The 27,917-nt window shown below is 43.7% G+C and overlaps 1 protein-coding gene and 1 long non-coding RNA gene across 27 annotated transcripts in view; one reads left to right on the top strand and one right to left on the bottom strand.

Annotated features, from left to right (window-relative positions):
- Positions 1-75: 75 nt before the first annotated feature.
- Positions 76-27,917, top strand: part of obsl1b (obscurin like cytoskeletal adaptor 1b) — a 31,221-nt gene continuing 3,379 nt past the window's right edge. The window contains exons 1-34 of one of the 25 annotated variants that reach the window (XM_084688854.1): positions 82-409; positions 672-696; positions 1,854-2,981; positions 4,779-5,048; positions 5,242-5,502; positions 5,744-6,055; positions 6,255-6,521; positions 6,631-6,906; positions 7,112-7,387; positions 7,661-7,936; positions 8,244-8,519; positions 8,851-9,126; positions 10,433-11,191; positions 11,628-11,912; positions 12,224-12,499; positions 13,230-13,505; positions 13,782-13,862; positions 14,355-14,630; positions 15,927-16,202; positions 16,357-16,629; positions 16,744-17,019; positions 17,290-17,565; positions 17,647-17,922; positions 18,024-18,299; positions 18,428-18,694; positions 18,916-19,182; positions 19,317-19,586; positions 20,215-20,481; positions 21,890-22,156; positions 23,146-23,258; positions 23,441-23,594; positions 25,803-25,964; positions 26,183-26,287; positions 26,667-26,933. In XM_084688854.1, coding sequence (XP_084544980.1) covers positions 1,967-2,981; positions 4,779-5,048; positions 5,242-5,502; positions 5,744-6,055; positions 6,255-6,521; positions 6,631-6,906; positions 7,112-7,387; positions 7,661-7,936; positions 8,244-8,519; positions 8,851-9,126; positions 10,433-11,191; positions 11,628-11,912; positions 12,224-12,499; positions 13,230-13,505; positions 13,782-13,862; positions 14,355-14,630; positions 15,927-16,202; positions 16,357-16,629; positions 16,744-17,019; positions 17,290-17,565; positions 17,647-17,922; positions 18,024-18,299; positions 18,428-18,694; positions 18,916-19,182; positions 19,317-19,586; positions 20,215-20,481; positions 21,890-22,156; positions 23,146-23,258; positions 23,441-23,594; positions 25,803-25,964; positions 26,183-26,287; positions 26,667-26,933 — 9,250 coding nt within the window. In that variant the 5' untranslated portion in view covers positions 82-409; positions 672-696; positions 1,854-1,966. Of the gene's footprint in view, positions 410-671; positions 697-1,853; positions 2,982-4,778; positions 5,049-5,241; positions 5,503-5,743; positions 6,056-6,254; positions 6,522-6,630; positions 6,907-7,111; positions 7,388-7,660; positions 7,937-8,243; positions 8,520-8,850; positions 9,127-10,432; positions 11,192-11,627; positions 11,913-12,223; positions 12,500-13,229; positions 13,506-13,781; positions 13,863-14,354; positions 14,631-15,926; positions 16,203-16,356; positions 16,630-16,743; positions 17,020-17,289; positions 17,566-17,646; positions 17,923-18,023; positions 18,300-18,427; positions 18,695-18,915; positions 19,183-19,316; positions 19,587-20,214; positions 20,482-21,889; positions 22,157-23,145; positions 23,259-23,440; positions 23,595-25,775; positions 25,965-26,182; positions 26,288-26,647; positions 26,934-27,917 lie in introns of those variants that run through there. The other 24 variants (XM_084688859.1, XM_084688855.1, XM_084688853.1 and 21 more) reach the window with 24 other exon arrangements.
- On the bottom strand, positions 5,410-25,117 carry LOC146233265 (uncharacterized). Of its 2 annotated transcripts, none has more exons than XR_014741613.1 (4): positions 24,989-25,117; positions 7,633-7,807; positions 7,106-7,340; positions 5,410-5,566 (listed from the first exon to the last, which is right to left on the bottom strand). It is a non-coding gene; the product is annotated as an uncharacterized LOC146233265 (long non-coding RNA). The 2 variants fall into 2 exon arrangements; XR_014741612.1 differs by having other exon boundaries at positions 7,118-7,340.

The following is a 27,917-nucleotide window of genomic DNA, read 5'->3' as shown; positions in this document are numbered from 1 at the left end:
GGAAGCACCCGACTTATCTTCACTGCTGTCATCGAGGCAGCCGGTATTTTTAGGGGACAGCAGCAGCTGCAAAAGCATTTAACGGTCCTCCACGAACAATGACACTCAGGGTGTCTCAGGGCTGACCGCCACACAGATCAGGAGACTGCTCTCCAGTTGAGCTGACTGAAAAGAAATCCCGCTATCTTTGGTTCTTGGATAAGACCGGTAGCCATCTGACAAGATGGATAGATAGCAAACTCGACTAGCGTTTGAGAAGATTCAGGATTCCGGTTGGACATTTTTAAAGAGTCGATCTGTTTGTGACGTTACTCAGCCAGTTTGGACTGCTGAGTTTGCCTTCGTGGCTCAAAGGGAGAGTGCCAGAGAGGAATGTCTGTTGACGGTTGCTCCTGGGCGCAGAAGAGAGGTAGGTCATGTGAGGGGTACGCAAAGCAGCCCTACTGGGGGCAGGGGTCATTCCAATTAAACTAGACGAGTAAACTCAGGGGTTAATCTGCTCTCCTAAACCTCCGGTGGGAATAATTAAACCACTTTCAACGCTTTGTACTCAAGGATTTAATTAAATGTGTTGTGAAGACTAATGGAGCCATGGTCACGACTAATGTTGTAACTCGTTTTTCTGTGCTGTCCTAAGGGAGGCTAATATTTAAACTCTTTTTCTGACATAGACCACTTGACCACCTTCACATTAAGGTAAGGAAGATATCATGTCCTTACAGCTTTATCTGACTGAAACATTTTTTTTAATGTAAAAATAAACTAAACAGTTGTCAATTGGTCTCCAAATACCAAAACCTTTGTTTATTTATTTTAGTTTTATGTGAAACACAGAACATACAAACGTGTTATTTGCAGGAAAGTAAAGTATGAACATAGTTTTACAGGCATGTTGATGTCTAGCCACTCTATTATTACATATGTCAGCGGGACGGCTTCTGCATTAGTGTGGTTGTGAAACAGGGGAGTGAGCTGATACACAAAAATACACGCTTGCTACACAAAAATACATGCCTCCTGATGGAAGAACGAGGTTATGGACATCTAGCAGGGTGTGGATTTATGCTAGCTCCAGATCCACTTCCACCAGAAGACCCATGCATCAGTCTGGGTTCTCTCCAGGAGCACATTACCTTCTGATAGATAAATGGTTCCTGGTAATCACAGACATCTCTCACAGCACACCTCCAGCTGCTGCAGCAAAACATGAGAAGTCAACCATAAAATGAGAAGATATTAAATTGAGAGCAACACACTGTTCAATGACGTGAGGATAAATCAGGACGGGAAGGGATGAGCGAGGAGCACTGCTATTGGAAAAGGACATGGAAAACCACTTTTAACTTAGACAGTAAATGATTGAATAGGCCTGCCAATACAGAGTGAGGGAGGCTCTGTATATTCTGACATGGAGGTCCCTTAGCTGTGCGACTGGGAGTTAGATGTGTTTGTGTGAGCACGCGGGTTCCAGGGTGAGCTTTGTGATACCTGACACATGCCCTCTTGCAGGTCTTTATTTAGGTTGTACTATATTAAGCACTTTCCCATTGAAATACAGCACCAGCTGTTCTGGCTGTGTTGTGGCTGCTGTGGAGATAGGTGCTGGGCACTCCTTCCCAGAGATCCTTCTATCACACACATCCTCCGGGGTTTGAGTTGATAATGAATCCAAACAGAACAGAATTGATGTAATTGTGTGTAAATGTATGCATTTTTTCCCAGACACTAAAGACCCTAATGTGGCACTGTCAACCGTCACATAATAATTATGAAGAATATGACGAGTCAGAGCTCCATGATGGAACCAGAACAGGAAGCCTCCTCTGACGATGTCTTTTTGTGTGTTTTTCTAGAACCTTGTACAGTGAAGAAGAGGACAGCTCTGCGCCAGTGAGGTCGAGCGGGAGAGACGGACTGCATGCCTGTTGTCTTCCTGGGGTGACGTGAGGCTGGCCTGCGAGCAGAGATGGATGTGTTTGGGGGTGCTCCGCGCTTCTTGGCGTACCCACGCCCTGTGATGGTGCAGAGCAGCACGGACGCCATGCTGAAGTGTCAGATCGGAGGCGATCCCAGACCGGCGGTAGTCTGGGAACGCAACAATGAAAAGATCGACCCTGAGGGCCGATACCGTGTCTTTGAGGATGGGAACGTGTACAACCTCATCATCTCTGCTGTGACTGTGGAGGACAGCGGCCAGTACATCTGCAAGGCCAAGAACAGCATTGGGGAGACATACGCTGCGGCCACCTTGAAGGTGGAGGGTGAGGCCCAGGAGATGGAGCTGCGCGAGGAGAACAAGCCTCGCTTCCTCATCAAGCCCCTCTCCACACGTGTGGGCCGGGGCGAGGACGCAGTGTTCTCCTGCAAGCTGTGGGGCAACCCTCGCCCCGAGGTGGTCTGGGAGAAGGACGGAAGGAAACTCAACGAGATCTTCGAAAGCACACACTTCAGCGTGGGGTACCAGGACGGCGGTTGGTTTCAGTTAAAGATTTTCAAGACTCGTGCACCAGACGGAGGAGTGTACACGTGCAAGGCCAGGAATGAGTATGGCGAGGGGTTGGCCGGGGCGGTGCTGCTTGTTGACGCCGGCCCCAGTCACGAGGAGGAAGGGAACAGGAACGGTTACACCAACGGTCACTGGAAGGCCCACCAGGCCAAACAGAGGAGCGGCAGGCAGGTAGCCACTCGCCTCAGGGAGGACACCGTAACCACCGCAGCCAAAGTTAAAATGTTTGCCGTGACAGAAGGAAAGCATGCCAAATTCCGTTGTTTTGTGACGGGGAAGCCCAAACCGGAGATTATCTGGAGGAAAGACGGCAGGCTGATCTTGTCTGGAAGACGCTATCTGTTGTATGAGGACAGGGAGGGATACTTCACACTGAAAGTTCTCTACTGTAAGCAAAAGGACAATGGAGTTTATGTTTGTGCTGCTTCAAACACTGCAGGAAAGACTCTCAGTGCTGTACACTTATCTGTGAAAGGTAAGTTACATGTCAGATGTGAGTCTAATGTAGCCTGGCTCTGCCTTCCTACGTACTTCCGCTAAATTTTCATTTTGCTTCTGTACTAGGTCTGGGCTTTCGGTATATTTGTTGTTTTTTGCCGGAAACATTTTTGGCGGTCCAATCAGCGAACAGAGGGAGTGGCTGAGAACAATGACGTTGAAGTCGCGCCCTAGTTTGAGTTGTAGTTCAGTAATGGCGGCGGAGAAAGGTGCGAGCAAAGCTATTCGATCCGTTGTGGTAACGCTGCCAAATATCCAGAAGTTAGAACCGGAGCAAGAACAATCTTTGCTGAGTTTTGTTGATGCTGTGCCCCCCCCCCCCCCCCCCGCGATTGGTTATGGCAGATCCAGAGTGGCTCTCGGCAGATCCAATAGTTTTACACTTTAACAGAGTACCCACCTTCAAGGACGTTAACGCTTGTCAATGGAGCGATCCCTGACTCTCTGTACAAATGAAATGTATGAGAGTCTGGTTAGGACCAGGCTAAGTCTTATGTGGCATATCAGAAATCTTAAGATAAAATGTTATTAATGTTCTTAAACAATTTTCAGTAGGCTGCTGCTAAATCAATATGCTAACAAGCCAATTAGCAGCCACCTCCCAGTGTAAATCAATCCATGATCCACTCAAGGGTTAATCATGTCTCAATCATCTGAAACTTTACCGGATGGATTTCTAAGTCCCAGACCAAGCTAAGCTTCCACTGCAGAACGATGTCTGTAAAGTCACTTAGCTTGTGAAAGGTCTCAGGGCAGCTCATGTGATCGAAGTCTCTCGAGATGGGATCATGTTTCGCACATAGCCCACAGTAAAAGTCCAAATTGACAGACCTTTACTGACCTGTATTAGAGAAGTCTGGAAAGGAAAGTGTACAATGTACAAGTTGAGTTACAGTTATCACCTTGATTTGAAGTTTACATTTTTTGGGGGGGAAAAGTTTGAAAAGCTGTTTTTGTCCTCCAGAAAGGAATTTTCTAAAATATTTTAAGGGCAAGATAAGACCATGATAAGCTAAATACACAGAGGCTCCTAAGTGCAGTTGAGATTCTTTCTTTTACAACTGTCTGGTAGCGGTCGATGGTGTCGGTTACAAACAGTTTATTTCCTATCTAACGCTCCATGTGTTAATGATCTTACCATACCTTAACTAAATGAGGCTACGTGTCTCAAGCAAACCTGCTCATCTTGTTTTCTTCACTGGTATTTACTATGATATATATTACAATTCACAGATTTTAACATCATTTAAAACCAAGGATCTAGATCAAGTGCTGATGTCATTTATTTTTAGAAATTCACACACAATGTTTACACAACCCCAGGTAACTATTCACTTAAGCAGACATTACAGCATTTGGTTCCCAAATGCAATCTGAGGAGGCAACACAATTGTATAATTTATTAATAAAAATGTTAACCACAGGATTTAAAACTTTCTGTGAGTTTGGACAGGCATTTATTGGGATATATTGGAATATTATAACTTGTTTTACAGCACACTGAATTGAAATATACTTCACTCCTACAGATATAACAAGTTATGGTTACAGGTTTATTTTGTGGCCCACCATGTCAAAATAGATTAAAATAGATAACTGGCACATTTCAAGGTACATTTCTGAAATCTGATAAACAAAGCTACTACAAAAAATAGCTTTTTTCAAATGAAGGCAGTAAGCTTGTCAACCAAACACTTTCCAATACAAAGTTGTCATTTAAATCCTTGAATAATAATAATACTATGATAATATTCTTCCTACTTCCTGTCCTAAGAGCCGCCTGTGCGGTTCAAACAGCCCCTCATCGATCTGGAGGTGTGGGAGCGCGACCTGGCGGTCCTGGAGTGTGAGGTTCCCGAGGACTCGGTCCCCATCACCTGGTACCTGGAGGACAGGCGTCTGCAGCCGGGGGCCAAGTACGGCATGGAGGAGTGGGGAACCAAACGGCGACTCACCATCAGAGACATCGGAGTGGATGATGATGGGATTTATCTCTGTGAGATGCCTGATGGAGGGAGGAGCATTGCAGAGGTCGCCGTTAAAGGTGAGGTGTGTGGTTGGGCCTCGCATTTCCCATGGTGAGGTGTGATGGTGTTCTGGAACATACCAGGATAAGGGTATGAATGTATGTACATATATATATGGGATGTGAACATATGGATGTTATTGCCAGACTTCAACTCTATTCTACAGCACAGCTTGAGTTCAAAGTCCACTTCAACTGCATTTCTTTCAAGGCACAATTATGCGCAAACTTCCACGAAAAGTGGATGTTCTGGAGGGGGAGAATGCTGCATTCTGCGTCGAGGTGGAGGAAGAGGAGATGGACATCCACTGGTACAAGGAAGGTACAGAGCTGCGAGAAACACACCAGACCATCCTGAAGTCGTTTGGTAGAACTCACATCCTGGTGTTCGTCAACACCACCCCCCAGGACTCTGGCCTGGTCACCTTCTTTGTGGGCAGATCCAAGACGTCCTCTCAGCTCAGAGTAAAAGGTGAGGGCTCATTCTGTTCATGTGTCCATGTTATCTTTCAGGGCAGAATTTTACAGATGGTCCCCTGTCAATAGAGGGATATATAATATAATGTGGTATAATACATTATGATTCAATTGTGAATATGCTATACAATTCCCCCTCCAAATGAACTGTAATCCAACACATTAAAATTAAATTAATGTCTATCAGAAAACCGTGTCTGTTAACCCAATAATCCCTGTATTTCTCTTGCTCCCAGCTGCTAGGCACTGCCCCCCCAGCTGTCCTGTGGGGGTGCAGATGAACACGGAGAGGGCCAACGCTGCTCTGCTCTCCTGGGTTCCTGCTCAGGACTCCAAGAAGAACCCTCCCTCAGGCTACGTGTTGGAGAGGCAGGAGGTGGGCACCGGATCCCAGGAGTGGCTGCAGTGCCTGACCACAGACTCCGCCACGTCAGTGGAGATCCTCGGCGACAGCGTTCCCTGCGAGGCCGACTATCGCTTCCGCATTTGCAGTGTCAACAAGTATGGCCGAAGCCCCAATGTGGAGTTCCCAAGAACCGTCCACTTGGGTGAGAAATGTTTGTGGAAATGTTTAGTGTGTGAGGTAAGAGGGCCATGAAAAAGTATTTGGGGCTCTGCAATCTCAAGTATCTGGGCAAATTCGGTGTTTTCTGAATATACACGAACACATGAACGTCACGCCATTTTTGGGAGATAAAAAATGACACCTACAAATGACTAAGGAGCGTTCTGTATTTTGTATTTCAGTGCCTGTTGCCAGGATACAAGCCCCTCTACAGGATGCGTTGGTGCCAGAAGGGCAGGATGCCTGCTTCTCCATCGAGCTGTCTGCCTCAGTTATTGGGACTTGGTTCCTGAACGGCACTCAGGTTCAGGAGGACGAGCGCTTCTCCACGAGACGCTCTCGGACGCACCAGTCTCTCCGCATCCGAGTGGTACGAGACACAGACAATGGGGCTGAGATCACGTTCATAGCCTACGGGATTCGAGATTCAGCTGCCCTGTACATTCAAGGTACGCTTGAATTGTTCGTTTTTAATTAGAGATGTCAAAAAATCGATGTCTTGATTTGAGTTTGAAAAGTTTGTGTTACAAAAAATTGCTCTTTTTATGACATTTGCAGCTCCTTTAGTGAAGTTCACACCACTGTCAGAGATGGATCGCAATAAATTTGTCGAAGTCGGCAACCCAATTGTTCTCTACTGCGAGCTCTCAGACCCAGCTGTCCCAGTACACTGGTACAAAAATGGGGTGGAGTTACAAACAGAGGAGGGGCTTCACATCCAATCAGAGGGCACCATGAGGAGGATCGTCATCCAATCAGCAGAGTTCTCTCACTCGGGAGTGTATTGCTGTGATGCCATCGACGATGTCATCAGATTCAATGTGGAAGTTGAGGGTGAGTGGCAAGTGGTTCATGTTGAACTCATCGAGTTTCTGTCAAGGTTACTAACACTCTTCCTCTTAAACCCCTCTGACCTGCTTTCAGTCTAAGTATGTATATATTTGATCACATTTGACTTAAGAGCATAAGCATACAACAGAGCCGTAAAACAATCCATACTCAGACGTAATGAATCATCATCATATCTAAACACCTGTAGCTCCACCTGTGAGGTTCTCAGCTGCTCCAGAAGCTGAGAGGACCAAGTCCGTCCCAGCAGGAGGTCCTCTTGTACTGCAGTGTGAGCTCTCAGACCCCACTGCCCAGGTCCACTGGTACAAGGATGGGACCAAGCTCCTCCCTCAGAAGGGAGTAGACCTCCGGTCAGACGGTCTTACAAGGACACTGGTTGTCCAGTCTGCAGAATTATTCCATGCTGGGTCATACAGCTGCAAGACAAAGGGTGATGCCATCCAGTTCAATGTGGATGTTAAAGGTGACTGAAAGTTTTTTTTTTTGGCTATATGAAATTAACATACTCCCTCTTAGAAAAGCTACTAACATCCAACCTTGAGTGTGTGTCTGTTGCTTTTTATCTTGTTGCTCAATAACAAATTGGCTTTTTATTTCCTCCTCTTATGATACAGAACTTGTTTAATGTTTGAACTTTAATCTTGATTGGTCTTTTTACACTGATATGGTTGAACTGCTTTAGTATACCCATAATGTAGCCAAACTGACCTTAAAACACACTTAAACATATCTGTAGCTCCACCTGTGGGATTCTCAGCACTTCCAGAAGCTGAGAAGGTCAAGTCTGTAGAGGCAGGCTGTCCTGTCGTGCTGCAGTGCACGCTCTCTGACCCTGCAGTTCAAGTCGGCTGGTACAAGGATGGAACACAGCTCTTTTCAAACTCTGGAATAGACATCCAATCAGAAGACAATGTGAGGACCTTTGTTCTCCAATCAGCAGAGCCGTCGCACTCTGGAACGTACAGTTGTATCTCAGAAGATGATTCTGTGGAGTTCCGTGTGGAGATCCAAGGTGATTTTACCCTTTCTGCTTTTGTTGTATGTAATGTGAGATTTAACCCTCCTTCTGTCCGTCTGTTAAGAGTGACTAATAATCCCTGCTGTCTTTGTGTTCAGTTTTGTGAGTCTTTGAAGTGCTTAAAATTCTTTGCTGTATGGGTTTGCAATTTTGTGGTGTGTAGCTACAGTTTGTTGGCATTCCAAAACATCTATTCAAATGATAGTAATCGAAGCTAGGAATTGTATATATTTGTTTTTAAAGTTATAATTTAAAAACATATTTTTTCAACTTTGAGTCTGTTTTGCATCCTTATTGCTAGCCATACCAGTGAAGTTCTCAGCTATGTTTGAAGCTGAGAGGACTAAGTCTGTAGATGCAGGCGACTGCTTTGAGCTACAATGCCAGGTTACAGACCCCACTGCCCCGGTCGTCTGGTACAAGAATGGGGAAAACATCCCTCCACAAACTGGACTGGACATTCAGTCTGACGGCGCTGTGAAGAGACTCATTGTCAAATCATCAGAGCTCTTTCACTCAGGCCTGTATAGCTGTGAGACTTCTGATGATACCGTCCAGTTCACGGTGGAAATCAAAGGTGATTTGTGGCTTTTTGGTACAGAATTCAAACAAAACTACCACTAGTGCTTTTCCAGAGATTTGACACATTTAACATGTGTGGCTACTAGTGCTGTCTGTCTCAAACTTGAGTTTTTGTGAACTTGCTTTGAAATGCCTTTAACTTTCCTCACTAAAAGTGTGAAAGCTATCTATCTGTCGCTGTACAGTATGTACTGTTTGAATGTATGGGTTTACCTCTTTGACAATGGTCTGAGAAATCACAGATTAGTTAGTTTGGGTAAACTGTAGTGAGCACCCTCCTTCCCCCATAACTATTCCACAATTGTAATACGGATCATAATCTTTAGCTCCAGCAGTGACACTGTCACCAGAACCTGAGGTTGTGAAGAGCCAGTCGCTTGAAGGAATCTGCCCCATTGAACTACCCTGTGAGATCTCAGATCCTGTACCCCAGGGGTCACTGCAAAAGGACGAAGCACAGAACCACTCTGAAACTGAACCTGGCTTCGATTTGGGAGGCATCAAGAGGGCCCTGGTTATCGAACCCGCACACCCTTCCAACTCTGGGGCATATTATTGTGCGACTGCGGATGATGTCGCCACGTTAATTGTACAAAACCAAGGTGATTTCTGTCAAATGTTTGTTATTAGTTTCGGTTGCTACTAATTCTCTTCTTGAAGCTGCTGGAGTGTTCTTACATGTTCTGTCTTTACACAGCTAATGCTAGATGCTTTATTTGGTATACTGCCCCTTGTAAGTCATTTTAAGCACTCAGAATAATTCACACTACATTATCCTCCCAACGGTCACCTGTAGCTCCACCTAAGACTTGTGTGGTTGGTCCCGAAGCTGAGAAGACCAAGTCCATAGAAGCAGGCTGCTCAATTGTACGACAATTTGAGATCTCTGATCCGATTGTCAAGGCCTGCTGGTACAAAGATGGAACACAGATCTACCCCCAAAATGGACTTGAGAAAGAGCAATCAGACAGCAGCACACGGACTACGCTCCATCCTTATGGCTTACCCTGTGGGGGGAGGTTTGACTGCCAAATGGCTGGTGAGACCTGCCAGTTAAATGTGAACATCAAAGGTGGTGTTCCACGTACTCCTGTATCCACTCACTTCAGAATCAGGCAGAAGCATTTAGTAACATGGTAGAGGCTGTGTCACCCAGCTCATTGTTTTCTCTGTGGCTTTGTCCAAACAGCAGAGCTGTCTCACTCTGGAGATGACAGTTGTGAGATATCTGATGGGTCTGCCCAATGCACTATGGATATCAAAGGTGATACAAAACTATTTAAACATTAGCATACTCCATCTCCATAACCAAGAACATACGCGCCACTAACAACGGTGGTGTGTTTTATCATCCGTCACTTCTTTAAGGCAGATAAACAGTTGTAAAAAAAAAAAACGCTTTTCAGTGATTGTTATCATTGCTGACTTCATCTCATTTCCTGCTATTTTTTGCCTTTTAATGAAACATTTGATTTGTTTGTTAGCGGCTGACTTCCTTCGCACTAATCTCCATGTTGTGTTTGTGATGTAATGAGTCTTTATTCTTAACTGAGACAATCAGAACACCAGTCTGCTTGTAACAAGCAGCTTTCTATTCTTGAAGCCCATCTTTTGTCTTGTTCATCATCAGACCCTTCCATTATCTATGCTGTCCCACATCTTTCACAATTGCAATGACAATGAACTCTTCTCACAAATGAAAACAAGCACAGTACTCATACTACAGATTTGATATTTAGACCAGTGTTGGTCGCCCATCTTAAGTGTTTGTCTTTGCAATGGGTTTTCACATAACTCCTCCATACCTAACACAAAATGATGTACAGTACCTTTTATTAAAGAGCTTTTAATTGGGGGGAAAGAACAACCATTGAAAAACTTTCTCCTTGTACACCACAATGCTTATAGCTGCACCAGTGTGTCTCTCAGCTGGCCAGGACTCTGAGAAGAGCACATGGTTTGAAGATGGCTGTCCCTTGCAAGATCCCTCTGAGACCTTCAACCAGGAAGACATCAAACCTCGTGAACGACATGCATTACATTCCCCACACCAATCAGATGAGCACAGGATGCAGGCATCAACTGTCCAATCAAGGGGATTCTACCCGTCCACACATTCTACTGTGTCTCAATCAGAAGAGCCATTTAAGTCTGTGCAGACATCTACCATCCAATCGGAAGAGCTTTACAAATCAATGCAGACAGCATTCGTCCAATCAGAGGAACTATATAACTCCATGCAGACAGCATATGTCCAATCAGAGGAGCCCTGTTCCTCGATGCAGACAGCATCTGTCCAATCAGAGGAGCCCTGTTCCTCCATGCAGACAGCAACAGTCCAATCAGAGAGAAATTATTGCTCTATGGAGATATCAACTGTCCAATCAAATGAGCTTTCTCACTCCATACCAACATCCCCTCCATCAAGCGAGCTCCAGAACTCCACCGAGAAAGGGACTATCCAAACAGAGGAGGTATTTTGCTCCATACGGGCAGCAGCTGTACAATCAGAAGAGCCTTGCAAATGTATGGCGGGAACTGTCCAATCAGATGAACCATATGATGTCAAAAGGAATGGAAATATCCAGTCAGAAGTACTCTGTCAACTGACAGCATGTGATTGTCGCTTGGATGATGATGTCATTGCATATATGGTGGATGTTGAAGGTGATTTAAATAATTAGCTTTTAAAAACAGGAAAATGGATGGGCACAATGTTGACATTGTGTAAATCAAGAGATTGCAATAAGCAAACTTTGACATTTGACAATATCCACATGTACCAATATAGCTTACACTAAACTCAAACTAAAAATGATTATTATTGATATTTTGAGCTTGCGTGGTTCATAACAATTGAATTGTTGATATGCCAGATAAAAGTCTTATACCTTTAGCAGATAGATTTACACACAACTAATCTAATCTCCCCATCTGAGTACTTATCATATGTACTATGTCATAACTGTTGTTATTACAGTATAAACAGACAAAATAGTAACATAGCTTAGAGGAGTTGGCATGACTAATCTTGGAGCCCTAATTAATGTTTCATCCAATATTTCTTAACAGTGTCGTAATTCTCTCTTGATATCATCTTAAGCACCTCCAGCTCCGCCCGTAAGAATCACAACACCTTGTGAAGCTGAGAGGAACCAGACCATTGAAGCTGGCAGTCCGATAGCGCTACACTGTGAGATATCCGACCCTCATGCTCAAGTGGCCTGGTACAGGGAAGGCCTAGAGCTGCATGAACAACCCGGGCAGGATATACGATCAGAAGGTGCCATCAGGACATTGGTTGTCCATATGGCCATGATGTCACATGCAGGGGTGTACAGCTGCAAGACAACAGATGACACCATGCATTTTCATGTGGATGTAAAAGGTGACAATGTTATTTTGACCGATCTTGTCAATTTCAAACATCTTAGTAATGGTCACTGACTATAATGTTCGGAAAAAGGTTATCAGAATCCATGTGGTTGTCAAATCTACAGGTTTGATATGACTTGTTGAAATGCATGCCTTTGGTATCAACAGTGGGTTTACCTATAAACTAATAGCTACTTCTCCTGCAGTAAAACCACATCATGGGCAACATTGCCAAAGTAACGGCAGACACATTTTCTGTTTAATTTCAGGTGATTCCATTCAGTTTTTCAATAATCAGAATGTTCTTCATGTTAAACCCTGTAGCTCCACCTTTGAAGTTTACAGCAATGTCTGAAGCTGACAAGGAAAAGAGCGTCCAAGCTGGCAATCATCTGTGTCTTCAGTGTGAGCTCTCAGACCCCACTGCTGAAGTGTCCTGGTTTAAGGACGGGGCCCCGCTCCTGCTTCAGAGCGGAGTCGACATCTTGTCGGATGGAACCATTAGAACCCTGAGCATCCACTCAGCTGAGCTGTCCCATTCCGGAATGTACCGTTGTGAGACACTGGATGACGCCGTCCAATTTACAGTGGGAGTAAAAGGTGATGCGCACACCATCTACAGACGCTATTTCGATACATTAACCGTCCTGCAGTGGCAACTAACGGCTGATGGTGTCTTGTTGTCCTGGCTGACTCCTAACAGAAGACATGCAGTACATGTTTCCACTGCCCTTGTTTGCAGTAACCCAATACACAAGGTATCAAGTTCATGTTGATGGGATGGCTATTTTACCGGTGATATTTCTTGATAATAGATTTCTTTAGATTCCAAGAAGTTAAACTGTGAAAACAGCTCAGTCAAAGCTGAATCGTTCTTAAAAAAAATCTTAGATCTCATACCCAAAATGAGATTTTTTTCTTCTTTGGTGTACAAACCGTAAAACTGAAGATTTGGAGGACCAGGAAGACACTTGATTTATGTACACCTTTACGTTTGAAGCAAGGTGAACACCTTATATGCTAACCCATTCACCTGCATGTAAATATGTCAACATCTATTCCACATAATATAGGTTCATTCCTATGGCTCTGTATATCACATTTCCTCCTCAAACCATCTGACAGCTCTTCTTGGTAACCCACTACTTCACATTGCACTTCCTGCTCTTCTACTCATGCTTTGTGACTGTGTCACATCTGCTATCCTGTCTGTAAATGTTTGTCATTTAAGCTTTGTCTTGTGAAATCAAATTTCTTTAAATGGAATAATATTGATATAGAAACAATTAACTTTGTAAAAATACCCGTTTGCGGTCAATGACATCCATAGCTCCACCTGTGAGGTTCTCAGCTGCTCCAGAAGCTGAGAGGACCAAGTCCGTCCCAGCAGGAGGTCCTCTTGTACTGCAGTGTGAGCTCTCAGACCCCACTGCCCAGGTCCACTGGTACAAGGATGGGACCAAGCTCCTCCCTCAGAAGGGAGTAGACCTCCGGTCAGACGGTCTTACAAGGACACTGGTTGTCCAGTCTGCTGAAATCTCTCACAGTGGAATATATGAGTGTTTGACCGCCGATGATACCGTCACTTTCAAAGTGGACATCAAAGGTGATTTGCATATACCGTACTTATACTCTGAATTTTACTACCCAAACATAAACTCCTCTCTGGTGTACTGTACCCATTTGGATTTCAATCTTTGTGTCTCTGGATTCTTGGTTTAGTTGTTAGTTGTCAGTCATGATTTGAAAATGAGTTAACTAACACCTGTTTAAAACTTGACTTCTTAGTAGGTTAAAGCCACAGTCTGTGGTTTTAATAGTGTATACCCATTTTTCTTCGATGCCTTACTATTTTCTCTCCTTGCGTCGTCCTACATTTTAGGCCCATTTCCACAGATCTTGCCTGATCCATCAGTGGAGATATACAAGTCCACTGGAGTTGACTCTTCCATTGTCTTGCAATGTGAGTTGCCAGATTATTCTGCCCAGATTTCCTGGTGTCAAAATGAGGTTGACGTGTCTTCTAAAACTGGCCTTGATGTAAGAAACCAAGCCAATGTGAGAAGGCTTGTTTATCATGCAGAAACTGACTTGGGGCTGTATTTCTGTAGTGTTGCCAGTGATGTTATGTCATTCCAGGTTCAAGGTGATTTTCCTAAACACTACCACCCAACCATGTCGTAGTTCTTGGATAAATGTCCCATGTGGGATGTAGGATACACTTGTCTCTTAATCTTATCCCCCCTTCTTCATCCTAACAGTTCTTTAAAACATCTGACTCTTATAGTACTTGCTATGTTGCGTTGTGATGCTAACAGATTAATTTGAAAAACTGGCATGGTTTGAAAAGTAACTAAGCCATTTACTCCAATGTTCAATGCTCAAATGGAAAATTTAATAATAGAACTTGACTGCACACTGAAACTATTCTGTAAATTCTTTGAAAACCCCTCAGCTCCTCCATTGAGATTTTCAGCACTTCCAGAAATTGCACGGAACAAGTTTGTTGAAGCGGGCTGCCCAATTATACTTCAATGTGAGGTATCAGACCCTGCTGAACAGGTGTGCTGGCAGAAAGACGGGGTAAAACTCCTTCCAGAGAGGGAACTTGACATCCGGTCGGAAGGCCCGTTGAGGGCAGTGAGGATTGAATCGGCGGAGTTCAGACACGCAGGACTGTACTGCTGTGAGGCTGTAGACGACCGCATAGAATTCAAGGTGGATGTTGCAGGTGATCTGAGTATTTTGAGTTTTGTCAAGTCACTAATATTTTGATTAATGCTTGTTTTAATGAGCAAGATGTCGCTTTATATTTATTAATGCATTGTTGGGGGTATATCATGATTTTATGTGGGCTCTGTTTTGGTTTTAATGGTTAGTTTCAGTCACACAACAAGCATCAAGTTGAATTTAAATTGAATCTCTACACTCAAATTTTTCAACAGAGCCAGTACATATTTAGCCTTCTCTAGTTCTTAAAATACGAATGAGACAGCTGTGTTCAAAGCAGTTTCACTAATGGCATTTAAGTACCTAACCTGTGACTAGCCAAACTGTTCTTTAGGTGTCACAAAAAAAATTATAGCTCTAGAATAGATTCAACATCATGCCTTCTGTTTTGCCTGGATATTTACTTGTATGTACAGAAGTCTATTGATAAATACTGAAAAACTTGACAAATCATGTCAGTTAATTCTTGTAACATTGGCATGTATAAGAATAGTACCACCCTTAAAAATGTTCTAAAATGAATTCAAAACACCTGTAGCTCCACCTGTGAGGTTCTCAGCTGCTCCAGAAGCTGAGAGGACCAAGTCCGTCCCAGCAGGAGGTCCTCTTGTACTGCAGTGTGAGCTCTCAGACCCCACTGCCCAGGTCCACTGGTACAAGGATGGGACCAAGCTCCTCCCTCAGAGGGGAGTAGACCTCCAGTCAGAGGGCACAGTGAGGACCCTGATTATCCAATCAGCCACATGTTCTCAATCTGGGGCATACAGTTGTAAAACAGCTGATGAAATCAGGGATTTCTATGTGGATGTGAAAGGTGACAAGAAACATTTTCCCAAGACATCAAGTTGGACATGCAACTAATAACCTCATGTTGCATCATGTAGAGTACATGCCCATTTGGTTTTTCTCATGTGAACTTGCCCCACATGACCCTAATATAAGCGGTAGTAATCATGTAGGTCCATGAATCCATGGTCACCTTTATTTACCTTTCCCTGTTCTGGTCTCTTTCCTTAACGCTTGTTACCCATGTCTAATTGTTCAAGCAGTCCTTTGTAGAAGTGAAAGCATGTGGGCCCCTTCGTTTCCTCCCCAGGCCTAACCACACTACACCCACGCTCGGCTCTCGTTAACCACTTCTTTTTGTGTCTACAGTGGATACAGTCTCCTCCAGAGCTATCCAGACATCCACGCATGGCTAATCTGGGCAAACCTGGCATAACTACAGTATATTCACATAAAACAGGAAGGATCTGATCATTACATCATTGAAGTCATTTGTATTTTCTAATTCCAGCACCTCCAGTGACATTTGCTGATATGCCAGACGAAGACCTCTTCAAAAGTGTTGTGGAACAAGACCGTCTTACTTTGTCCTGTGAAGTATCCAAAGTTGATGCCATAGTCCAGTGGTACAAAGATGGGGTTGAAATTCAGCCTGGTGACAATGTTGGCATAGAAGCAGATGGAGCCAGAAGGAGCCTGATCCTTAAGTGTGCCCACCTTGCAGACACAGGAACATACACCTGCCGTGCGGGTGACACTGCTTTAATGTTCAAGGTTAACATACGAGGTAATGATTCACGCAACTCGCGTGAAAATGATTCAGATTGAATTTCCTGAAAATACAGAACAGGCGTTTGGATGTTGTCTGTCTTGGTTGGAGAAATATATGTTTAAACACGTGTTTGCCATGGTGTTTTAATCTCTGTTTTCCTAACGTCCAGAGCCTCCAGTGATGATTGTTCATCCTAAAGAAGACGTCCATCTTGATCGGCACGTCCCAGAAGAAATTATCCTGAGCTGTGAGCTTTCACGGCCAAATGGTGTCGTGAACTGGTTTAAGGATGGACAGAAGTTGCAAGAAAGCGAGAACATCAAGCTGAAAGTTGAGGGCCCTTACCGAAGACTAAAGATCCTTTGTAGTGGTGTGGAAGACTCAGGCGAATATGTCTGCCATACAGCCGATGACTCAATATTCTTCCACCTCAGTTTAACAGGTAGGAAAGTGAAAGAGGTTAAAAATACTTGATCACATACACCTTTCAGAACAATTTACATGTTCCCTTAATGACCAACCTGTCATGTTATCATACTTTGGTGTCTCATTCCAGAGCCACCAGTTAGGATTGTGTCCCCAAGCCAGTCCCAGATGGAGCTCTGCCAGCAGGCATCTGAGAGGATGGTCCTGAGCTGTGAGATATCAAGGCCCAATGCGGTGGTGCGCTGGTACCGGGATGGGCTGGAGGTGGAGGAGAACAACAACCTTATCTTGGAGGTGGACGGCGTCTACAGAAGACTCATCATACCAGAGACAACTGTCAAGGACTCAGCTGAATATGTCTGTGACACAGCAGATGACTCAGTGACATTCTTTGTGAACATTGCAGGTACTGTTCTTGAAGTAGATCACTGAGCGTTTAATACACTTTCCACTGCCATCAAAAGACCAAAATACAAAAGCTACATTGACTGTCCACTATCTCACAGTAATCTTTATCGTGAAAACATACAAGATCATGACGCTTTAGTAGGCTGTAAATTTAATTTTAGTATGCATGCAAATGTACATTAAATACTAATCTATAAGGGAAACGTACATTTGACATTGGACAGTGCGAGTTTTCAATGTATAATTTCGTAAGTTTCTTTTCATGCAGAGCCCCCGGTCAGGTTTGTGCGTCCCAGAAAAATGGCCAGTGGGGTGGAGAAGTGTTTTGGAGAGAGTTTGGTGCTGGACTGTGAGGTGTCCAGACCGAACGCTGAGGTCAGCTGGAAGAAAAATGGAGAAGAAATGGAAGAGTCGAGCAATCTGACCATTGTTGAGGATGGCGTAATACGCCAATTAACTATTCATTCACTAACCCTGGAGGATGCCGGACAGTATGTCTGTGATGCCAAGGACGATGTAATGGACTTCCAAGTCAAGATGAAAGGTAAATATTATTAGAAGTCACATATTCATGGTGGTTCAGCTGCCAACCCCATTTCACCTCTGGGTTGTTTTTTATTTATAGAACCCCCAGTGAAAATCGTGGGGAAAAGTGATGCAACCACACAAAAGCAGTTCTTGGTATCAGATGACATCATTTTAGTATGTGAGCTCTCAAGGGCTAATGGTGTTGTCAGCTGGTACAAAGACAACCATTTAATTGATGGCAATGAGCACTACTCTTGCGAGGAGCAAGGGGCTTTTCGTTCATTGGTCGTTCTGAACGCGGAGCTCAGAGACTCTGGAGAATACTGCTGTGATGCCATGGACGACAAGATGGTGTTCTGTATTACTGTGCAAGGTACCCCATGCTAGCTGAACTGTCTTTCCAAGACCTGAAGCAACACCTTGTCAGACTTCTTACTCGAGTGACACAATGTGTCTGTGTCATTTTCTCCTCAGAACCACCTGTCTCCATCATAGGGAACTCTGGTCATCCAGAGAAACACATTCTAGTTGCAGGAGACGACCTCATTCTGGAGTGTGAAGTATCTCGCCCGAATGCCACCGTCCAGTGGTTATGGAATGGAAAGTTGCTGAGTTCTGACTCTCGTACAAACATTGACAGTCACGAGACAACAAGGAAACTCGTTCTGTCAAGACTTCAGCCTTCGGACTCTGGAGAATACACATGTGATGCAGGGGAGGACAAAATGAGAACCCTGCTGGTAGTCCAAGGTAAAACTTTTTAAATATTTGGGGAATATCTATGACACATATCATACGTATGCAGCCACATTATTTGCACATTTGTACATGTCATCAGATGCCAATGGAAATAATCTGATAATTATGTTCACGACTAGAACCTCCGGTGAAATTCATGAATAAACAAGCGATGATGCTCTCCGCCTACGAGAATGAGAGCGTGACTCTTTGTGCCATGGTGAACCGAGATAAGGCAAATGTTCGATGGCTGAAAGATGGTCGATTGTTGAATGAAGATAATATCCACATCTCCAGTGAAGGCCACACTCACACTCTCATCGTCAACCCGTTGAAGTTGTCTGATAGTGGAGAGTATGTCTGTGATGTCACCACAGATGAGATGTATTTCACTGTTCAAGTGAAAGGTAATCTTGTAGTTATGTCAAATTGTTGTGATGGGTAGATGTAGTTGCATTGGGTCCTTATAAATATGTTTTGGATCAAAATGACCAACTCGGTCTTAAATTTGAATCTTGATACAGTGAAGAGCCATATTTACAAAATTACAAGAGTAATGCACAATTCAAAATATAGGCTTACATTTATTTTAGTTATAAACTGATCATTATTTTGTATTATTTTGCAGAGATGAAATTGACATTTACCAAACCACTGGAGAACATTTCAGCCCTAAAAGACAGCAGTCTCACGTTACGATGTGAGGTGAACAAGCCAAAGGGAGATGTACAGTGGCTCAAGAACAGCCAAGACATCACCCCTAGCCGCCGTCACACCATCAGGGCGCAGGGCCGAGAACGGAGCATCACCATTCACAAGCTAACAGCGGAGGATGCTGGAGAGTATTCCTGTGAATCCACGGATGACAGGACTGTTGCCACGGTCACTGTGGAAAGTAAGCATAACGCGTTAAACTAGTTATTGGAATCCTTAACAATGGTGGATTGTTTCCTGAAATCAGAGTTGTAAATAGTTGTTTTCTTTTTGTGTTTCACTGTGTTTCACTTTAACATCTCCCTGTGCTTCCAGCTCCACGCATAGTAGAGTTTATTGCGGAGCTGCACAACATAACAGTCCAGGAAGGGGAAGACGCCACCTTTAAGTGTGTTGTTTCGCCAGAGGACACAGAACTAGTCTGGCGCCTCGATGGCAAGCTGTTGACTCCCAGCGAGCGGTTTGTGGTTTCCAGTAACGGACTATGTCACATGCTGTGCATCCACACATGCTGTGTCTCAGACAGCTCCACGGTGACAGCCAGTGCAGAGGGCTTGTTGTCTGAAGCAAACCTCAGAGTTCAAGGTGAGACAACCATAAATTAACCTTGTATTTGTCTGGTAGAAGGATTCACAGGCTCTGTTTGGTTGCCCAGATGTGCATTTCAATAGGAGCTGTGTAGTAAAAAAAATAGCTAATTTCTAACATAATTTAGGATTTTATTTACCCTGATTTTAAAACTCTAAACCCTCTATCCAAATCAGTATCGCAATACAACTGAAGCAATTAGTTTTCTCAAAGGGTGAGCAGCTTTTTATTGCAACATCAACATATTTGTGATAAATAATGACCCCTTCAGACGGCTCAAATTGTTGAAGAGGCGCCTTTGACGGCCAGCGCTTAGCAGCTTCTCCTGTTAGAATTCCTCTGGTAACTGACAGAGGCAAGTGGCACAGCAGCTTCTGTCTCAACACAGAGGGCCAGACCAGTGGGAGGGCTCGGCATGACCTCTCTGAATAGGAACAAGCCTTACCAAGACGTTTTATACCAACGTACACCTTGATACATGTCAAATAATTGGCCCTCTCTGATGTCTTTGTAAAAAAATATGACCACAGAATGTTATGGGTGATTGACACCTGTCAATTAAAGAGTAAATACCATGCTGATTAAGTCCCCGTCGTGATCTTGTTTTATGTCTGTGTGTGCTCAGAGGAACAGACGCTGTTCACCAAAAACATGGCTCCCGTTGTGGCTGAGGAGTTCAGCGAGGTGACGCTGGAAGTGGAGGTGAGCCTGGGTTCCGGGGAGGTGCAGTGGATGAGACAAGGAGTGGTCATCCACCCAGGGCCCAAGTTCACCCTGAAGCAGAAGGGACGGAAACGCAGCCTCACCATCCACAGGCTGGCCCTCTCTGACCGCGGCACCTACAGCTGTGAGACCCTCCATGACCGCACGCAGGCCCTGCTCTCTGTGGAACGTGAGTCGACACGTGTTGTCGCTATGTGCTGCTGTTGTTTGTTTACCACCGTTGCCGCCGGCGCTGTTTGCACATTCGGACCGTCGTTACCGCTGTTGCTTTTGAAGGCAAACTCAATTAACTGCATCAGAGTAATTTAAGAAACGGGGGTCTAGGGGTCCGGGGGGCACTTGGGAAGGCCATGACGGCAGTTAACAGGTGACCCACGGCAACCCACTGGGTCCCAGAGAGTCGATTTCAATGTTGACATTGAATGAGTGAAGCTTTGATAATTCCATTAAGTATGTCAAAGGGGAATCAGATTGGAGGATAGAAGGAAGTCCTCATTGAGTAACTGTTTAAGCCTCCTTTTCCCTGGATGGGAAGATGTACATCATACAGCGGCTAGGATTACATGACAGACCTCTTCTTCAGCGCTGACTATGCTGTCCTGGGGACTAGCTACTGTAGGGATCACAGGGGCAGTTTAGCCCCTAAAAGTTGTAATGATTAAGATGTAGCCAAGCATGTTGTTTTCTTTGTACGTGTTTTGTGGGTAAGATGGTGGGGCTGTGGGTGAGTTAAAGGCTGTCCTTTCAGTAGGATTGTGTGAGGAAAGGAAAAGTCTGGATTCTGGCTGCTGTTGGCACCTCCTATGAATTTGGATCTCCTCTCATTGCATCTAAATTTACGCACTGGCCTTCAAAACCGAGGTTGTTGTCATCAGGTCTCCAAAATAAACGGCTCTTTCTCCCTGGGGAATGCTGGTCTGTATTGGAATAAGTAAAAAATGTTGGCAGATTCAAGGTGGGCTTTGGTGTAAAGCACTGTATTCAAATGACAAAAATACTTGCTCCTCCCACACAGCCAACTGTCTGGCTGTTGTAAAATATTTCTCTGCCATGCACACCCTATGCTAGCCTATACAGTAACAGGAGCTGGGGATACACCCTACAACTGTCATTGAGCGTTCCTGTGAAGAAGGAACACTTTGTAACATTGTCTGGAAACTTTGCTCAAGCTATGAAGTGGCAATTTACCACATGAAGCCAATTTGAAGCAACAATTTGTTGGTTCTTTATAGTGAAATTTTAATCACAACTCAACTAAAAACTCCCCATGTTAATTCCATCCATGATTGTATTTGTTATACCAAGAGAGAAGAGATTTGGATAAACAATGCACTAGTGAAAAGCCTGTATGAAGTAATGATTAATAAATGATCAAGTGCAACAAATATAATCTGAATTGTCATTGCATAATGATATCCAGTACCTGTTTTAACAATGGAAGGTCAAATGTTCAGGAAGCCATTCAATATCTTCCCAAACACTCATTAATAAAGAGCCAAAGAAACAACTGTGACAGATCTAAAAACAATTTTCTCATCTCATAATTCTAAAACAAATCCGTTACCTTGTTCCTACAGCTAGAAAGATTTCTATCCGGAAGGGATTAACTGACATCCAGACCACGGAGCGTGAGACTGCGTCCTTCGAGGTGGAGCTGTCCCACACCAATGTAGTGGGCACCTGGCATAAGAACGGGGTCCAGCTCCAGCCCAATAACCACTGGCGTATGAGTGCTACAGGACATGTTCACAGCCTCACTATCTCCAGCCTGTCCCTGGATGACACAGGCTCCTTTATGTTCTGTGTGGACAATTTGAAAACTTCTTCAAGGCTTGTTGTTAAAGGTAAGCAACTGTAACGCCATCATTCAGGATGCATCATTCAGGATGCCATTTTTTATTGTCCCAAGACACAAGGCTCTGGTGAAAGGTCAATACTACTTCAAGACAGAGATTTCTGTACAGCTATAAACATCAATAAATGTGAATTTTCCACCTAAATTACTTAATCTAAAATTATAATTTCATTCGTCTGAAGTACTTTAGGGTTAGGGTTAACCCTAAACCTTTTTTTGCTGCATCAATCTAAATACAGTGTTGTACAGAAATGGCCTATGGAGTAGACATGCATTCATTCAGGCAAATGTTTCAAAAATACTGTATTGCAATCTATTACCATAGCATAGCATGAAGACTTCTCTAGAAAGGCCTGTGTGTTCTGGCCATCAGACAGTAGTGCAGGGCACTGGAATGGAGTGACAGGCTCTACTGCTGCTTTCACTGCGACTCACGTTACAAATTCAGAACAGTCGTACGCAACCACACCATGACAGCTCCTCTGGGTGTTGTAAGCAGTGCCTAGCAGAACCTTCTGAGGGGATCTGCACCACCCTGATGAAGGCCTGAATCAGAGCTCTTACATTGAACAACTATCAGGATGAAAATGTAATCTGTCATCACACTATGCCAGACCTCACAGTATTTGGCATTGTGTTGCTGAGTGCATACAGCTCATACTTCCTAGGCATTAGGTTGAACTCCAAATGGAAAACACAGAAAGGTAAACTTTAAAACATTTGTGGAAATGTTAGGTATTTAGTACATGGTAGTGTCAAATGGACAGTAGGCCTATATGTGACTATTGGGTCTTTTAATGTATCTTTCATTAGTCTGTTATCAAAAATCAAATGTGATGAATGCAGATGTAAGCATCAATCAGAATAGATGGCAACTACTAGACAAATTCTACAAATTGCCAAATTGTATGGCACCAATATGAATGTATGTAACTAAACCGATGTCTATTGTCTTTACTTGTCTTTATGTAACTACAGAACCACCAGTGACAATTCTGAAAACCCTGGAGGATATTAGACGCCCTGAGGGAGCTGTGGTGTCTATCGAATGCGAATTGTCACGACACAACGTAGAAGTAAAATGGATGAAAGTGAGAACTCAATTCCTTTCATAAGCATTTTCAAATACAATTCATCAAGCTAAGGCCTTGTTAATCTAATGACTATAGTCCAATGAGAACTGTTGTAACTATAGACAAACACAAGTCAAATTAATGGTTAAAATTTATGTTATAGTAAGTAGAAATAAAAGTGGATACTGTTTTCTCTTCAGAATGGGTCTGAGATGAATTCATGCCAGGACTACAGGATCTACGGCATGGGCAGGAAGCGCTTCCTCCAGATCCTGAAGAGTACCGTAGAAGACTCTGGCCTGTACGTGTGCCATGCTGGAGAAGCCAGCACTTCCTGCACCGTGGAGATCTACGGTACTAAAGACCTCTGTCCTTATCCAGCAGTGGTTTCTCATTTAACACACAGGAATCTGGAAAGGGGATTTATCTTCACTCTGATGATGTCCCTTGTATCGTTTCTATCCGGTCAAGACTATTTTGTGTAAATAGTCTACTTTGTTCATGTTACAAACGATACATTATTTAAACTATTTAATGTGACAGTAATATGGTAAAGCAGTGTGAAAACTTTTAGGCTACTTTCAGCAGCAATTAATTTTAGGCACACAGGAAGATGTTTCCAGTTGGGGCTTTCTGCCAACTAAACTACAGTGTGGTATCATTGTTTAGTTTTGGAAGCTAGGTGTGTAGCAGACAGAGATCTCTCTCTTTCAACACGTATCCTACAACCAGTAAACAAGGTTAACAATCAAAACATAACTTGTATGGCGGCACGACAACAACAAACTCAGGTCATTGTGTTACAACTGAATTTCATTAGTAGCTACAACCATGGGCAGCGGCAGGGTGTGGCTTGGGCCTCAGATACCAATCCTTGTGTTGGTCCCACCTAGCCTTAGCCTGGCTCAGCCCTCCTACGTACTTCTGCTCAATTTCACTTCTGTACTCCGTCTTGGCTTTCGGTATATTAGTCAGATGTCTCCGGCAAACTTTTAACCGGTCCAATCAGCGAACAAATTTGGCGGTGGCTGAGAACGATGACGTTAATGTCGTGCGGTGGTTTGAGTTGTAGTTCAGTAATGGTGGCGGAGAAAGATGCGAGAAGCCATTCGGTCCGTTGTGGCAACGCTGGCGAATATCCAAAAGTTAAAACCGGAGCAAGAACAATCTTTGCTGAGTTTGTTGGTGGCCATGATGTTGTGGCTCTCCCACGGGATTCTGGAAAAGTTTGATTTTCCAGCTAGCTCCATAAGTGACTAAATGTAGTGGTGAAGGAGTTGGCTAAGTTGAACGCTAGCGATTGGTTATGGCAGATCCAATAGTTTTAAACTTCAACAGTTAACCATTGACAAGTTAACGCTTGTCAATGGAACGATCCCAGACTCTGTACAAATGAAATGGCTTGGTTTGCCATTGGCTACATTAGCGTTACATTTAATCATTTTAACCCGAGCGACTTAAAGTAAGTACAGGGGCATTCCCCTGATGCAAGTAGGGTGAAGTGCCTTGCCCAAGGACACAACGTCTTTTTGGGAGTCGTACCGGCAACCTTGTGATTACTAGCCCGCGATTCCCTAAACGCTCAGCCATCTGACCCCAGATGCTGGGGACAGGCTACAATCACAAACAAATCTAACCACGGCGACAGCGCTACTAATACAAAACATTAACGATTTGCTCTTCCAAGTGCCAAATAGATAACATTATCTGCACAGTGGGAGGTTTATGAATATAAACCCATGTCTTACCTGAAGTTCCAGGGCATTAAACGCGGCCTTGCATTCCGATGTGTTGCTAATAGGTGTGTTCGACTTATGCAGCGCCGGCGGCGCCGGAAAGCGATCCTCGAGCAGATGCCTGGGTCAGCCAGCGCATCTTCTCCATAACAACTGCTCGAGCACTGACATACAAAACATCGGGAGTGCAGTGCTGCCGGCGCAGTTCCACAACGTTTCCTCAGTTTATTATTTAAAACATACATTCCATGCAGGCCTAAACCACTGTTTAAAATAAAGGTAGGCCTACGTTTGTTTTGTTTTTTTTGTTTCTGCGTTTACGTTAGGAAAAGTTGGGACTGCTGTGTTGAGGTCAGCATTTCTACCCTTCCCGCCTACAGATTATTTCAGCTAACTAAATTGGAAGCCTGTTGTTTGTGCCACCTCTATGGCTTAAGACTGCCATCTATCGGTAGAATAGAAGAACACTTCTTGACCTGAGCGATCCCATAGGCTGTTCATTTGAGCTTTTTGAACTATTTCAATTGACATTTTAAAGCATTTTTTATTAATCATGAATTATCATAAAATACAGCAACACTCATCCTACTGACTACACACCAAATCATCACAAAAACAGAAATATCTAACAGAATAATGTATGTACACACACACACACACACACACACACACACACACACACACACACAGACACAATATAAAACAAACTATAGGAGCTGTTTAGTTTCACAGTACTCTTAGGCTATTTAGCCATGCAAACCACTAACCCATGTTTGCGTGTTGGTTATTGTAAACAAAGCTCTCGTTCTCTGAATGCTGTGGCCAGAGCGCGAGCTGCAGGTGCTGCAGGGCTTGGAGGACCTGGAGATGCAGGAGGACCAGAATGCCGTGTTTGTGTGTGAGATCTCCCTGGAAGACGTGCCGGGGGAGTGGTTCAAGGACGGGGAGAAGATAACTCCCACCAGCACCATCAAAATACGCCAGGAAGGTCATCTGTGAAATTGTGATCTTACTGACCATAATATTTTTGGTTTTCTAAAAAAATCAACATTTCACTTGATACAGAGGAATATGAATTATGACATGATTGAATACGTCTATCAGATGAAATACACACAACACATGATCACAAACCACACATCTAAAAGCGTTCTTCTTCGCAGGCTCAGAAGTTTAGGTAATAACTCATTTCATGTGTCTATTCAGGGACCAAGCATTTCCTCCTGATGTGTAATGTGAGAGGAGAGGATTCTGGAGAGATCAAGTTTGTCGCCAAACACATAGAATCAATAGCCTACCTGGAAGTAGAAGGTAAAACATTTATGTAGCGTCATCTTATTGTCACTGTTGTATTGCTTTTCCCATAACCTTGATCTTTTATTGATACTGCATAGTTTATCAATAACAATTCTGGTAATATCAGAAATAGCATTATATACTGTATACTTCATGTACATTAACATGGGATGGGTGCAGCTCAGTGGTAGAGCATTTCACCGGAAGTCACTGAGGCCTTACTGCATTGCCCAGGGTTCAAATCCGGCCTGGGCCCTTTGCTGCATGTTTTCTCTCTCTCCTTGCCTTTCCTGTTTCACTTCACCTAAAATCGGTCTAAAAAAACATGAAAAATGACACCCAAAAATCTTTAAAGACATGCTTCTCCTTGCTAAGTCCCTGCTGGTGTGTGCAGAGCTGCCGGTGAGCATCGTGAACGCGCTCCAGGACCGGACGGCGCTTGAGAAGCAGCGCGTGGTTCTAGACTGCACAGTGTCCAACCCGCGCTGCAGCATCCGTTGGTACAAAGGACGCAACGTCATTCTGCCCTCCGAGCGCTTCGAGATCTGCAGTGAGGGCTGCTGCCGCAAGCTGGTCATCCAGCAGGTGGCGCTGGAGGACGAGGGCACGTACAGCGTGCAGGTCGGGGACTACACCTGTTCAGCCAGGCTGACCGTGGAAGGTAAGACTAAACTATGATTATTAACTATGATTATAAACCTTTTCAGGTTTTCTTTGAAAAGGTCTCTTGTTGATCACTGTTCAAAATGGATCTTAATGGTGAATAATAAACTATTTTCTAGGTTGTGTAAATATTTTTAGCATATTTCGTAGTGTTTCAGCATATCTAAGTATTTACTGTATATATGAACACGAAAAATGCACTAAATTTGAATTACTCTAAAAACATTTTGATAACAAACCACAAGTTTAAGTTCTAAAAACACACTGAGAGTAACTTGGGACCAAGTTAAATATGCTGTGCCCCAGTAAAATAAAAAAAATTGAGTTTTAACAATTTACTTTATTAGTCAGTGCATTAATTTAGATTGATAATCCTGGGAAAAATAAACACAGTATCCCAATCAACGTTTGTAAAATCAAAGCAGTTAAACCATGTCAGCATGCTCTTCTGAGCTTGCCAAACAGCCACTGCAGCACGCACACAGAAGTCCAGGTGTCGGACTCAGCACACAAGTCAGAATTGAGGTAGGCTAAGAAAATGTAACAAAACTAAAGAACATTTCTAAATGATAGGCCGACCGATCATCTTATTTTGACACATTAAACATATAAACAATATTACATAAAGCTTAAAAAATAGTATTTGCGTTCAAATGAATGAGAAAAAATGTGTGAGCTCGCATTAACTATTCACGTCCCTGCCAAAGCTGATATCAAACTTGTGTCCCTGAACTGTTGTATAGTGTGTTAAGCAAGGGGAGTTTCTATAGCCTATAGTGCTTTGTGCACAGCACGCTTTGAAGAAATAAGAAGGGATATGAAAAGGGACCTGTGCCCCAGTCGAGTTTTATGTCTAACGACACCCCTGCTTGGACTAAACTGTCAGACAACATACCAACATGACCACAGCAACCCAGTAACGCAGCACCAGCATTAGGCACATCAGGTTCCTGTCAGCACCATGTTTCGGACTGGCGCCCAT

This window comes from Hypomesus nipponensis, chromosome 23 (genome assembly GCF_054491055.1).
Source record: "Hypomesus nipponensis isolate SF chromosome 23, ASM5449105v1, whole genome shotgun sequence".
In the NCBI taxonomy this organism is placed as follows: Eukaryota; Metazoa; Chordata; class Actinopteri; order Osmeriformes; family Osmeridae; genus Hypomesus; species Hypomesus nipponensis.
This window is presented reverse-complemented; position numbering and strand designations above follow the sequence as displayed.